Source organism: Dipteris shenzhenensis, chromosome 21 (assembly GCF_047967505.1).
Source record: "Dipteris shenzhenensis isolate YYH24624 ecotype China chromosome 21, Dip_SZ_1.0, whole genome shotgun sequence".
NCBI classification, from domain to species: Eukaryota; Viridiplantae; Streptophyta; class Polypodiopsida; order Gleicheniales; family Dipteridaceae; genus Dipteris; species Dipteris shenzhenensis.
In genome coordinates, this window is record NC_141616.1 from 35,188,240 (window position 1) to 35,202,162 (window position 13,923).

General features: G+C 46.1%; 1 protein-coding gene across 2 annotated transcripts in view; it reads left to right on the top strand.

Moving 5' to 3' along the window:
- LOC147888783 (putative N-acetylglucosaminyl-phosphatidylinositol de-N-acetylase) overlaps window positions 1-13,923 on the top strand; it is a 41,230-nt gene that overhangs the window by 15,013 nt on the left and 12,294 nt on the right. For both annotated transcript variants that reach the window (XM_087393006.1, XM_087393005.1), the window contains exons 4-6: window positions 10,029-10,093; window positions 10,830-10,874; window positions 11,001-11,081. In XM_087393006.1, coding sequence (XP_087249132.1) covers window positions 10,029-10,093; window positions 10,830-10,874; window positions 11,001-11,081 — 191 coding nt within the window. The remainder of the gene's footprint in view (window positions 1-10,028; window positions 10,094-10,829; window positions 10,875-11,000; window positions 11,082-13,923) is intronic.

Consider the following 13,923-nt stretch of genomic DNA (forward strand, 5'->3'; position numbering starts at 1 on the left):
TATTGTGATACACCAGGACATTTTGCAAAGGACTGCAGAAAGAAAAAGGCGGAGCAGAAAGACAAAAAGGAGTTTGACTCAGATTCAGAGGGAGAGGCGGTAATCAAAGAGTTGTTCCTAGTGACATCACCGAGTGTTACCGAGGTCAGATATATTGATCCAGAAATCAGAGTGAGGATGTCTGACATAGAGATGTGGGTCGACGAGGAGTCAGAGGCCTTTGTAAAGGTGAAGGACAGCATGGAGCGCTTGGTATCTTCCAGGTGCGTGGCTGTTGACACTAACACGAGGGTGGATTCCATGGAAGGCCCTGGGGTCTCATGGTCAGATGGATGCTGGAATTCAGAAGGGGACAGTACAGGATTATACAGGCGCTTGGTGGGTGCCTCAATGGGAGTTTTCTTTCAAGGCAAACATTCAGGCAGTACAACAATCTGGTATGTATTTGATATTTTGCATTTGAGCCTTTATAGCATGCTGTGGAGAGACTCTGCTCTTCATTTGTCTTAGGTGATACGAGATTGGAAGGAATTGGCCTTCTTCGAAGGCAGAAGGGGAAGTATTGTTGCTTCTTCAAATCTCGGATGCAGATTGCTAGAAGGTGATGGACAAAGAGTACTGAAGCCAGAAGAGTACTTGCTTGAGAACTCAGCGAGAGTTCATGGTCCAGGTTATTTGGAAATATTCATTGGTTGCAGACCTTGCCAAAGGAAAGACGGGTTGAAACAGACCCTCAGAGCATGGTGCCTGGAAGACTCCAGGTTGTTCACTCATTATGAGGGGGACAATTGGAAGATCGTGATGGCTGGATTGCTCGAGTTTGAAGGCGGGAACATGACTGAAGGAGGTGGTGCTAGGAGGTGCTACCAGAGATGGACCTGTGTACCAAGATGATGTGCTGAAGCGGAACCAGACTTGGTGGAGCAGGATCCACTAGATGAAAAGCCAGGAAAAGATTTCGACACCGAAAGGTTCCATAGGACTACGACTAGGGAGTCACTGGAGCATCGTCATCGACGTGTTGGCATTGGGCCGAGATGTGTCGGTGAGAGGGGGTGTTGGAAAGGTCACCTCCCCATCTGTAAGCCCCCAAATGAGGAGAGCGTGGGGGAGGGAGACCTAGGGCAGAAGATGCCCAGAGAAGAGAGAGAGAGGGGGCTGCCACATGGGCAGCACCTCACAAGAAAAGAAAACCTTGTGCAGGAAAGATGGCGGGGGCATGTAGCCCTGGATCTGGCCTGGCAAGACAAAGCTTCATGGCAGGCGTATGGACTGCAACAGATCCCCATGAAAGGTGCGATGACTCAGCAGGATGTATGGAGCAGTACGGTGCAGGACACGTGGCTGGAAAGAGCCTGGCAGAGGGCAGAACCAGCAGGCCTGGTGGAGCAGCTAATTGGGCTGCCAGTGGGCAGTGGCATGCCTTATATAGGCTGGGCTCCTGCCTAGATTGGAGGGCCAAAAGCCCTAGAAGTGTGGGCCAAAGGGCCCTAGTTTTGTGAGCCCTTATAGGGCTGTTTTGGGGCAGACTGGTCGGCCCGAACAGACCAGCCAGTCGGCCCATTTAGGGCTGGCTGGTCGGTTTTCTCAGCAGGCCTTAGGGCCTATAAAAGGAGAGGCTTGTGGCCTCATTTCACCTCCAGCAAGTCAGCAAACAGAGGAGCAGCAGGAGCAGCAGAAGCCTGATCTTTGGGCCTACATTCAGGAGGTAAAGCAGGGCCAGAGTTGCTGCAGACTGAGCTCACTTGGGGCTGAGCCTAGGCTGTCTACTAGGGCAGCAAGGTGCTGAGATCTTTGGACGGAAAGTCTACTTACGCTCGAGGTGGAGCACGCGGGCTCGAGTCTAAAGATAGCCGGCATATAGGAGAAGGACCTTGTGGGAGAAGGACCTTGTGGTTAGATCAGAGGACCACACCATTGGTGGGACTCTGGATCTATCTCTTTTGTATTGTGCCCATAGTTTTGGATGGAAATATATAAGTTTTGGTGTCTTCTATATCTGGCTGGTTCATTGTCTATTGATGAGTCTGCACACCTATTGAATGCACATAAGTTAAGAAGTTTGTGATTCCACACCCCACACCACACTGTGTGAGCTCCTGGGCATTACTATAAGTCTTCCGCTGTGTGTACCCTCTGTTGGGTATTTTCTAAGAGTCTGCCTATAGAGATGAGACGAGGGATACAGGAGGAGTTCGAGGTTCAGGGGGAGTTGCAGTCCTTTTCAGATCCACACTTCTGGGGACCATTTATTAGAGCAGAGAGATGCACATTCCAAGTTTCTTTGGATCCGAATTTGGCACATGGATAGCCGGGATCTGTTTGTCGCAGTTTGTTACTTTCCCCCTGAGACCTCCCACTTTGCTAGAGATATCCGAGGTGATGATGAGACATCCCTATTTGTTGCTCTTTATCAATCCATCGTTGACTTCAGAGAAGTCCTCCTAGTGGGGGACTTTAACGCGAGGACACGGGCACGTCAAGTACCACTCCTCGACTTCAGAGATGATTTCACTCTATTGCCAGACATTGACCTTGAGGAGGCAGGTATGCTACGGGTTTCGGCTGACAGGTGAGGTCCATTTACATCTTATGGGCAGGTCCTATTAGACCTCGACAGGATACATGATCTCATTATCTATAACGGTCTTGGCAGAGGGCCCGCTTCAAGTGGTTTCATATGCTTTCCACATGGGGGAGGCTTCAGCGTTGTTGATTACATCATGGGATTCCCTACCTTCACATCTCGCATCATTAACTTCACTGTAGCACCTCTCCCTGTAGGGGTTGATCATACATACCTTTTCCTTAGCATCTCCACCTCCCTTCGCATAGCACCTTCCACCCCACTCAGTTCTTACTCCACCTACTACGATATACGCTTTGATCGGGATCACTCACCTTCTTACTTTGGCCGTGTGTACATACTTCTCACTTATATTGACTCATACCCCTTTTAGAGGATCGTGTTGCCCTTGTCACCCGCTCACTACATGAGGCTGCCATTCACGCTTTCCCCCACACCACCTGCTCCACCCGTCCACCACCCTTGGGACCGTACCGTGTAATAGTTGGTATGATATTGAGTGTAAGGCTTTACACCGTCAGCTCAAATTCGAAACCAAAAATAGTCTTCCGAGCGCACCAGATATGCTACGCGAGTAATGTAGACTGGTAAAGAGGAAGAAACTAGACTTCGGAACGAGGAGGAGCTATCGAACATTTTGTTTAGTAACAACTCTAAGGACTTCTAGCGGAGATTTTTGGAAGGAAGGTCCCCCCTATCACTCATTGACACTCAGATCTGGTTTGATTATGCACGCACACTTTATGACATCCCAAATCAGCCAATCCGTAATTTGTCACACATGCCCCGTCCCACATCCTGCACTCTCTTTACTAGAGGAGGGGTAAAGGGTGCCGTGATGAAACTTCATAATGGCTGAGCAAAGGATCATGAGAGGCTATGCATTGAGTTCAATGCATATGGGATTAACCTCCTAGCCCTGATCTTAGCAAAGCTTTTTAATGAAGCTGTTTGTTAGGGGTTTCCACGCACTTGGACCATTAACACTATCTCACCCATTCACAAGGTAGGGGGTCCCATGAGCCCGGAGAACTACATGACCATCATGATTGGACATGTCATGTCCAAGGTTTATGCATTAGTACTTGACTCCAAGGTTAGCAGATTTGTAGAGCATCGAGGACTTAGAGTATCAGGACAGGCCGGACTTCGGCGTGATCATGGAACCATGGATCACATTCTCACGCTTAAATGTGAGGCGAAGGCATAGAAGCATAGGGTTTATTGTTGCTTTGTGGATTTTCGCAAGGCATTTGACACGGTTCCGAGAGACCGCCTCATACGGCGCCTACAGGACTTGGGTTATGACCAGGAGATCATTTAGGCTATCATGGCACTTTACGAGAGAGTTTTAGATAGAGTTTAGGCAGGATCCGGGTGGACAGACGAGATCATGAGCACTATCAGGGTCAAACAAGGGTGTCCTCTATCGCCTATCTTGTTTGGTCTCTACATTGACGAGCTTGAGACAGTGATGCAGACACAGGGGGATGTATGTTGCTCTCTTGCGGGCACGTTGATCTAGGTATTGCTCTACGCAAATGATGTGGCTCTCTTGTCTTTCTCGACAGAGGGGCTTCAGAGACACCTAGACGCACTACAATCCTTTTGTGAGTCCTATGATTTGAAGGTCAAGCTAGGTAAAACCAAGGTCATGATCTTCAATACATCTAGAGCCATCATGTGTTAGGAGCAGTTCACATTTGAGGGGTCATCTGTTGAGATAGTTTCATTATACGGTTATCTTGGGGTTATCTTTTTCGGACCCAGCTTCACTATGAGACCCACGATGCAGGCACACTTGAGCAGAGGATATGCTTCATTGGCCAGACTAGAGAGGTAGTGCTTTTGCTTGCACTTTCAGGATCCACTCATCAAGGGGTTGCTTTTTGACTCCTTGGTTCGCCCAGTGGGGATGTACAGCAGTCCATGTTGGGAGCCAGACGTGTTGGATATAGAGTGGGCCCGTGCGGAGCGACTATAGGTTCTCATGTTATTACGGATGATTCGTGGTAAGCCATCTGTTCCTTACCAGATCATTCAGGCTGAGTTTGGGTCACTTCCTTTACAGCTAGATGCTGCATTTCAGGTCATCACGTATCTGTACTAAGTCTGGCAATATGGGAATTACACCTCGGGATGTAGCAGAGTACCACAGATAGCTTTATCCTCTTCTATGGCACTTGTAGCAAGAGGGGACCAGAGGTGCTAGTATGCACGTACAGAGAGAGGGTTTGAGCGACTGGGGCTCCACATGGATAGACTACCTCCCTTCCAGTACAGCATGGATGCTCTGTTTTCTCCCCTCCTATCACACGAAGTCAACTAGGTTATTCGTGAGGATCTACTACAACTACACACATTTCGGACCTAGTTGGGAACGAGTGAACACCGAGTGAAGCTTAGCTTCTACAGAGATCACTTCTTACATATGACAGCGGAGGGTTTCATTGACCCACTAGGATACACGCAAATTCACCTACCTCACTCGTTGAGGATCTCTCTTGGGCAGTTTCGGGTCTCTTCACACAGACTTCGCATCGAGAGCAGCAGAGCAAAGTGACTACCCAAGGAGAGGCGCATATGCAGAGTGTGTGACATGTAGGAGGTTGAGATAGAGGAGCATTTCATCTTCAGGTGTCTTGTTTACTATGAGATTCGAGGGCATTTCTACTGCCCCTTCAGAGATAGCTATGGGATTTTGGCCTGTTTTCTCTCCTACCCAGACCAGCGGTGTTTGGCAGGTTTCATTCATGAGGTACTTAGACACCGCGAGAGGATACTCCGAGCACGGAGACATGAGTAGACTTCTTGCTCGGCCGATCCCTCTCAGAGCTCTATCACGGAGTTCTTTCAGCCAGATCACATGGACCCCCACAAGACGAGGCCTCGACATGACCGTGATCCGGAGCTTGTGACCCAACAGCTTTGATAGAGGATCAACACACAGATCACACTTGGGGACATCTCCTCCTTGTTTAAACTCGGAGCCCGATCGACAAGGGTCACAGTAGCTCTGGTCAGAGGTAGAGCTATGACTAGGAGACATGCCAGGAGTACACCTTTGAGTGGCCGACAACACTCTATTGTCGACTTCATGCCTTCACTGTCTCATCCATCCTGATGTCCTGCTATTGTTGTTGATGATGATGATGTTGATGATGATGTTGAGATTGATATATAGTCGATCATCGACATGACTATGTTGTACTTAGGACTTAGTACTGTCATTCTACATTTTTACATTTTACATTGGTATGGATGCTCGCTTAGTAACTCCACTACCACAGCTCGTTGTATCAGGATTTTCACAGTCTCATGGACCCATTGGTCTTTCGAAGACTTTAATAAAATTTCTTTCTTTCTTTATTTCTTTTTTTCGCAAAAAGTAGTGCTACTTATATTACTTGAAAAACGAGAGTACAAGAAGGCCTAAAGGCCAGCGGGTTGTAATCACAAAATGGATATAGCTCGGGGTAAACAAAAAAATAATTACAAGCCTCTCAGGGCATAATCATCTGAGTGTGGACAAACAGTCACAGTGGGGGCGAGTAATGCCACTGAAGACTCTGAGCAGAGTGCTGGAAGAAAAGCTCCTGATGGTCCCAGTCGCGAAGGAAGCGCCGTCTCTTCTCTTTCCCTGCCCGGGAGTCCCCCTGACTCTAATCCCCCTGACCCTTGAGCGCGTGAATGATCGTGCTCCAGATGTCCGCTTGGGTCTGGGTAGCGGAAGAAGCTTGATCTCCTAGGGTCTGCGTGCATCTGGAGGTCGAGATATGCCAGCCTACAATACTCCCAATGATCTCCCAAACTGGGTGCCGAGTCATCGCTCTTGCATCTGTCTCTGTCAGATGCGAAGGAAAGCTTTCCATGTATGCCCAGGTGGCCTGCGTGATGAAGAAAACTGGATCGTGCCGAGAGAACTCGTAAGCTAGGTGATGTCCCAACTCGGTGCTGCACCAACAAAAAGCTCCCCAAGTGACCGGTCCTAGCTCGAGTGCCCCCCTTGCTAAGATCCCCATGGCTCCCTTCCACACTATCTGAGCATGCGAACAGCTCCAAAGGCAGTGCTTCAGGGATTCCTCCTCTTGAAAACTTTTTTTCTTTCTCCCTCCCTGATCGTCTTTTTTTTTTTTGGACTCATTATTTAAAAAATGAAAACTTTTCAGATATTATAAAGCAAAAGGCTTTTATCGGGAAAAAAATACGATGGCCACTTCCTTGGTATTTACTCGAGGGTTTGGAATCCGAATTGGAAGCCGTCTCGCTCTTTACTTGTGATCTTCGCTTTCATCCCGCCTTTTGCTACGATACCCAGTCTCAAATTCGTTAACACGAGCTTTGATTCTCGATCTTTTTCTTGAAATCAGCGAGGCTAAAACGCACTTAAGGACCTTGGAAAGAGAGATAGATCCTTGAATTAGAAAAATAAGGGTGGTCCTTAAAACTTTAGAAGGGAGGGTTTAAAAGGATTGATGAGGTGGCTTATACTAAGTCTAGGAACCTTATGCTGACGTGGCTTTCTTTTGAGTTTCTTCTGCTTGCAGATCTACAAAGGCGGGTTGTGGGAAGTCGAGGCTCTCATGCAAGTTGTCCAAAAGACCAATCGCCCTGTTTTTAAGAGTTTACATTAGCTCACAAACTCTCTGTATTTGCTGTGAGCAGGTTGGTGAAACGGCCGTCAATTGTCTCTTCTTGTCACTTCATCAAGTGCGAGTCTTCCCTTCATGTGCAAGAAAAGAGGCCGGTACATTCACGATGTCAAACAAAGTGAAGGCCGCTCGCAGGCTGTTATTGCCTCTCTGTATACTTTGTGAACAGGTCTGCGAAACTCGACGATCTGTGAACACGGCTCGTGACGAAAATCTGTTAGAAAGTTGAAGAGTGAAGCTGCGCAGGCTGGTTGCTAGACAAAAAGAGTCAATCGTATCATATATTCTTCACAACACTCCTTGAGAAATCTTCAATCTTAGCTTGACATGGCAATGTCAACTCCATAGAGCTAAGGTCCATCAAACAACAATAGGCTGCACATGCCTTCGCCAAGAACGCTCCTTATATAAATGCTTACAAGTTCTCACCATCCATCCTAGCAAACACTAAGTGCCAAAAGATGCTACTATTTGCTGTAAAAAGAAGCCAAGTAAGCCCCAGAAGTACTCCCAGTAGTATACCTGTGAGTTTTGGAGCCCATGCTCCAGTCAATGCCAATCACTAACTCATAGTCCGCCTAAAAGCATAGTTGCAAGACATATCAATACTAACTCATAGCCTGCCTCAAAGCATGGTTGCAAGACATATTAAGACACAACACGTTAGTGTTACGTCGACCATTATCATGGGAGTCTATGGCTTGGTTATGGCAAGGCGAGAAATTGAAGGGCTCGATAGTGCTCGTATAGATAGGGGCCTCGAGGGCTTGGGTGTAGGGGTCACTCTAGGCCTAGGCATTTTCAAAGAGGTGCAAAGGATAGCCCAAAAGGGGGCTAAATGGAGGGAGTCCATTAGAGGACACATGGTGCCAAGAGGGGAGGCCAGTTGGCAGGCACTGGGCTAGGGGGATATTTGGACTCGATTTCTATAAACTTCTCAACATGTTCTTGAGAGCTTCTGAAAAGAAGCTGATGTAGCAGATACATCATTGGGTCATTGTGGGATACTCAGAGAAGGTGTTGGAGTAAATGGTTCATTGTCTTGTAAACCCCTGAATGAGGAGAGCATAGGGACATGAAGCCTGCACAAGTTTAAGAGAAGTTGGCAGACATGTGGATGGCATGAAGATGTGCTTACATGGCGGTGTTGAGGGCAGCATAGGGTGAAGCACATGGAGTAGCAGGACTGCCATGTGGGCAGCAAACAGAGCTTGAAGATGGAGGAGTGAGGCTGGCAGAGCTGCAGACCATGGATGGGGATCTGATGGAGAAGATTAGCCTATACGTTGTCATATCTAGTGCTGTCATTTAATCCACATCTGAGTGTCTTTGTGAGTTTATTCATGTGCATACAATTGTCAATTGAAGTTAGATCTACAGCAGGATTTCGTTTGCTTCAAGATTCTTCCATTGGTTCCCAGTTCAGATTGGCAATTTGAGTCTATTGCCGTAGTTCTTAGCCATTCCTTCCCAACCTTACGACAATACCTGTCCTTTATTTACCACTATTGGCCCAGCTTTGTGCCCTAGATATGGGACAAGGGGCTGGAGAAATGTGCTGCACAGGGAGCAGCAAATAGGAGGGGCTGGGGCCATTTATAGCCCTGGCCCAACAGTTGGCAAGCATATGCAGGCTCACCTGCCTGTTAGCCTGCCACGTGGCAGGTCGGCATTGGGACAGGACAGGTTGACAGTTAGGTGGGCCAGTCCTTGTCAGGGTCGGCTAGATTACAGACCAGGTTTGTCTGTTTGGGGGAGTCTATTCTCTATATAAGAAGTCCCCATTTGGGGTTCCATCCATCAATTGGTGCTCAACCTGCAGATCATCTCTGAGGGTGCACGGGAGCCCTATTAGTGCAGGTCATTCTGCCATCAATTGAGCAGTTCAGTCTGCTGTTTTGGAGCCTTCTAGGAGCACACAAAGGGGCAGATCTACACAATGATGGCCTATAGTAGTGCACAAGAGGGTGAGCAGGAGGACTCCACGCTGTAGCTACTGATTCCTAGACAGGAAGGCATGTGGCGGAAAGGAACAGTCTACAGCAGGTGGTACAGCATGCAAGGCCATTTTGGGTGCATTGCCTCAGCCATAGTGTGCTGCAGGTATAGGTACAGTCATTGGTGTGGTTTGCACTTGAGTTTCTCCATCTACACAAGTATTCTTTTGGCTGTACACATGGAGTAAGTTGATGTTTCATGTGATGTTGTAATCTTGGGGCAGTCTTCTGCTGCAGGGAGTTGGATTTAGCAAGCAAGCTCTCTATCGTTTGACATTGTATCTGGACTTATCGGGGTAATGGATGCATGTTCATATATTCTCTGTCAAGCCTTCAGCTTAACCAGTTTGATCTGGTCAACACAGCCATAAGTTAGGTGGGAAGCAAGCCTCGGCTCCTTTCTCCTCTGGAGTTGCACATAGCCCCAATTTTGGTATAGTGATTGAGGATCTCTTCAGATCTCCCTTCGGTTCTTGATGGGTGACTCAGAGAACACATCAAATGTCATGGGCATAGGAGGATGCCTGGCATAGCCATGCAGTTCATTGTACTTGCTTTGCCTTCATAGTACAAAAAATAGATCAAACCTATAGTTCAGGTTTTATTCTGAGCACCCTTACAACACATACGGTTAGTTATTTGAAGAGCATCTGTTGAGGCTTGTGTAGACTCTTTGTATATCAGCTGTATCAAAATTATGGTCATATGGCCAAAGAGCCTACAACTAGAAAAATGTCTTTCTGGTCTGCCCAAGGTTAGTGGAAATAATGTTTACTTGATTGGTGTCTGCAGGGAATGCCGAAGGTTTGGGTGCTATAAGGAAGCAAGAACTAGTTTCTGCTGTTTCTCTTCTAAAGGTACTTAAGCTAGCTTAGCCCTATGTTTTGTTTTGGACTGTCATTCCTGCAGAAGCTGCTGCAAAATGGGAATCCTAGGGGGACGTACAAGAGGGCAATTATGCAATCGGTTAGAGCTTGAACTATAGAATGAAAATTATGAAAATTGTGAAATTTTCGTCCAAGTTGCGGCCTGCTGGTATTGTGATAATTCTTTCTATCTTAAATGGTGCGTTGCCCTATCAGCTAGATTTAGATTTAGAGCTCGTTGGGGAGAGACTAAAATGAAAATGTTTAGACTTCACAAGCAGTTGTAGCTTGAATGAAGAGATTTTGGACTACCTTTTGATTAGCCTTCTCCTTTAGTGCTAGCCTTCATCATGGCTGAGTCTGCCCTTCACCTCCGGAGTGCCGACAGAAACTCAGTACGAAGACTTTGTATAAATGGATGCTCAAGTATGTGTGGGTGTGTGGATTTGTATGTGTGAGAGCATATTTTTATACTATGGTCTACACCCACTGTTGGGCGCTGATGACGTCAGTGGGGATGTCATAGTAGCTAGTCCCTGCTATGCATGATGGAGTTTATGGTTTTCAACCTTGTGACTATCATGAGATTGAAACTGCACTATGTTGTGTTTTTAGAGGATGAGTTTGGGAATGTTCCTGGATTCATCTAGGTATATAATTTATTGATCTCTTTGGCATTGCATAGGCTAGGCCCATAAATGCTCATGCATCAGCTGCTGAGGTGTAGGTGCGACAGGAGAACGTGGAGATACTGGATGATCCATCTCTTCAAGTAAGGCTCCATCTCATATCTGCCAAAAGACAGGTCTCTTAGATGTAATTAACTGCTTAGGAAGCTGCTCTCAACTCATGATGCTAGCGAGGTCATCATGTTGTTATTTCTATTTGTGATTTGCAGGATGGTCACAAGGTAATCTGGAGCCATGATTTAATTGCACAAATACTGGAGAAGTCAGTTGCTATGCACACCACAGATATTGTGAGTAAATATCTTTGCCCCTTCTTGTGTCCTGCCAATGGAAAGTGTCCTTATTAGAACAGTCTGTAAGTAAAGACCATCCTGCAAAGACTTACAAACACTTGACCGATTCCGATAATACAAGCAGTTTGCTACTTTGAATATTGTAAGAATGCCTCACAATTACTCAATTGTTCAATACGGCCATATATGCAGTGTTGATTGCTTGTCAAATTTATCTATTTTGCGGTCTTTTTATAAGGAGTCTGCTTTGATCTCTGGGTTGAGTAATATAATCTTTTTATCTCCTTGTGTAGGCTATGTTCAAAAATTTTGCTCGGTGTTTTGTGTTGCATCTTTGTCTCTTTGGTACTTGGTATGCGTAAAACCAATTAGTGCAAATAAAAAGAAGGGATGGTCCAGCAAATGTGACTAGCTAGCTTCCATGCTTCTTAGGTTGTGTAGTCTTGTGATGTCAAATGTGAACTCCTTTATCTCCCTGTCTCTCTTGTTAATGTTTTGGTCATACTTCATAAACATGTATCCAAGTCCATAGAGAACTCAGCCATTCACAGCCCAAAACAATATCAATAGGCCCCATATCAAGAACATGTAGATCTCTGATAAAGGTATAGTCTTCAGAGAGTTTAATCTGAGTGGCCTGCCAACAGTGTATTCTGAAGGAGTGCTCTCCATTAGCCACTCCAACTTTAAGCCCCTGATCCAATGTGGATAGATGCTATCTCACTGCTTGGACAGTTTTGGAGTTCATGAACTTATGTACGATCTGCTATTAATAATCCCCTCAATGTGAGAGTTCGGGCACCTCCAGAGCCCATCATAGCCTCTGGAGAGATGCTGTACAGAATAGATTGAGTGTCCCAAAACACTTCATCATCCTCAACACAGGAGTTACCCTCAGGTTCTTTACCGTCATCCATATAATCATCAACAATTTCTACATTCCATGGCCGGCATGCTCTTGGGAATTTCGGCTGGCAGTCACCATAAATCATGGTGTTCACCAAGGTAAAACCACCCAGGTTAAATGGAAAGGAGGTCTCGTTTGTGGAAGCTTGAATAACCTCATAATCATCTTTGCCATCATTGTCACAATCATGACATTCAGAATCTGCTACTGGATTATCAGAGGCTGAAACCTTCGCCCCTGATTTGACTTTGCACACTCTCCGATGCTCCGGGTCCATTTCTCTTCACAGAGATAGCACAGATATTATTTTTTCTTTCAAAATGAGGGCCTGAGAGAATTACTTAACCATCTTGTCTTTCTTATCACCTAACTCATCCTCTGAAGGACGTTTAAATGATGCCTTTGCATCTCAGTCTTATAAGCCTGTGTATGCCCCATATTGCTGCCATACACCGTAGAATACCTAGGGATAGAAGAGATTGTAGACGATGCAAGAAGATTGGCCAATATCAAGAGTCTTCTCCTTCAGATTTGGGTTCTTATAACTCAGCCATCTGCATAGCCTCATTGAGAGGGCTTGTCCTTTGTGCTGCCACATCTAAGGCAATGCTAGGATGCCATCTATGAAAGAACTTAAGTATTCTAATTCTATCATCAATGCCATGGATGAATAAAACCAATTTCCAGAGTTGTTTGACATGGTTTTCCATTGATCCTAGCTGAGTCAAATCATACCATCTGCATATATATTAATCCATGGCTGGAGGAGAAATAAAAGTCTGGAACATTTTTCTTTTAATGCTTCCCAAGTATCAATTACGACACCATCTTGTTGCAGATGCCTTCATCATGTCGGGGCAAGATCTTCAAGATGAAGGACGGATACAGTATGAAATAGTCTTCCAGTCTACTCTTCCAGCTCACTGGCGAACTGGTGTCCCCTTTTCCTTTGGAAAGGATAATCTTATGTTTAACATCACTGACCTGATGTAGCACTCACCTAGAATCTGAAGGTCTAACAGCCTGAACATATTGTTGAAATATAAGGACTGACCTGAGATCAGCAGGAAGGCTCTTGTATTCATTAAGTCTTTGGCATAACACGTAAGTTTCTGGACTGGTACTTTTCTGAGGTGCTCCCTGTGAATGGTCTTTTGCTTTAGTAGTTGCCTCTTCATAGACCTTGACAGAGATGGGAGCAATATTGGACTACACACGATGAGCCATGGTCCAGGTAATCTGGAATTATGCTTGGGATTTGATTTCTCGAGTATTTGTATAGTTGCCTACCTTGATGGAGGACGGGTTGAAACAGACCTTGGGAGCTTGGTAGAAAGGAGGCCAAACCAACGACCAACATGAAGTACAATGCTGAAATGAGCAGGGAGGGTACTTTTAAGAGTTGGAGAGAGAGTCAGTCAGGGGCTGACCCTTCTTTTATAGGCGCAGGATAGAAGGTGGACAATTGGCTGGAGTAGTTGGTGGGCTTGCTGGACCCATGAGGCAAGAACTTGCCCCAAATCCTTCCTGATTTGGCTCTAGCCACTTGCCCTTCTAGCTGCCACATGTGTGGGACAGCTGTCCTGGCTGCCAGTTCAGCTGACACGTGTCATCTTGCCACGTGGCAGGTTGCCACGTGTCACCCCCAAAAAACCTAAAAATGAAGAATGGTTGGAATTGAATTCTGACTGCACCCATGGGTTCCTAGTAGTTAGACCTATACAATGACACACTCTAAAACTATATTTGAGACATTTTGACCTCAACAGATAGAGTATTTGTTGGTCGTCTTATCTTATATCTCATATCTCTTGGTATGTTTCCTAGCTCACACCCAAGGCCTGAGAACATCCTCTTGGATGGTTGCTAGGTTGGTCTGCAATCTGTGCATTTGATGTTTCCTTTCAAGGAGAGGGTATCACTCTTGTGGAT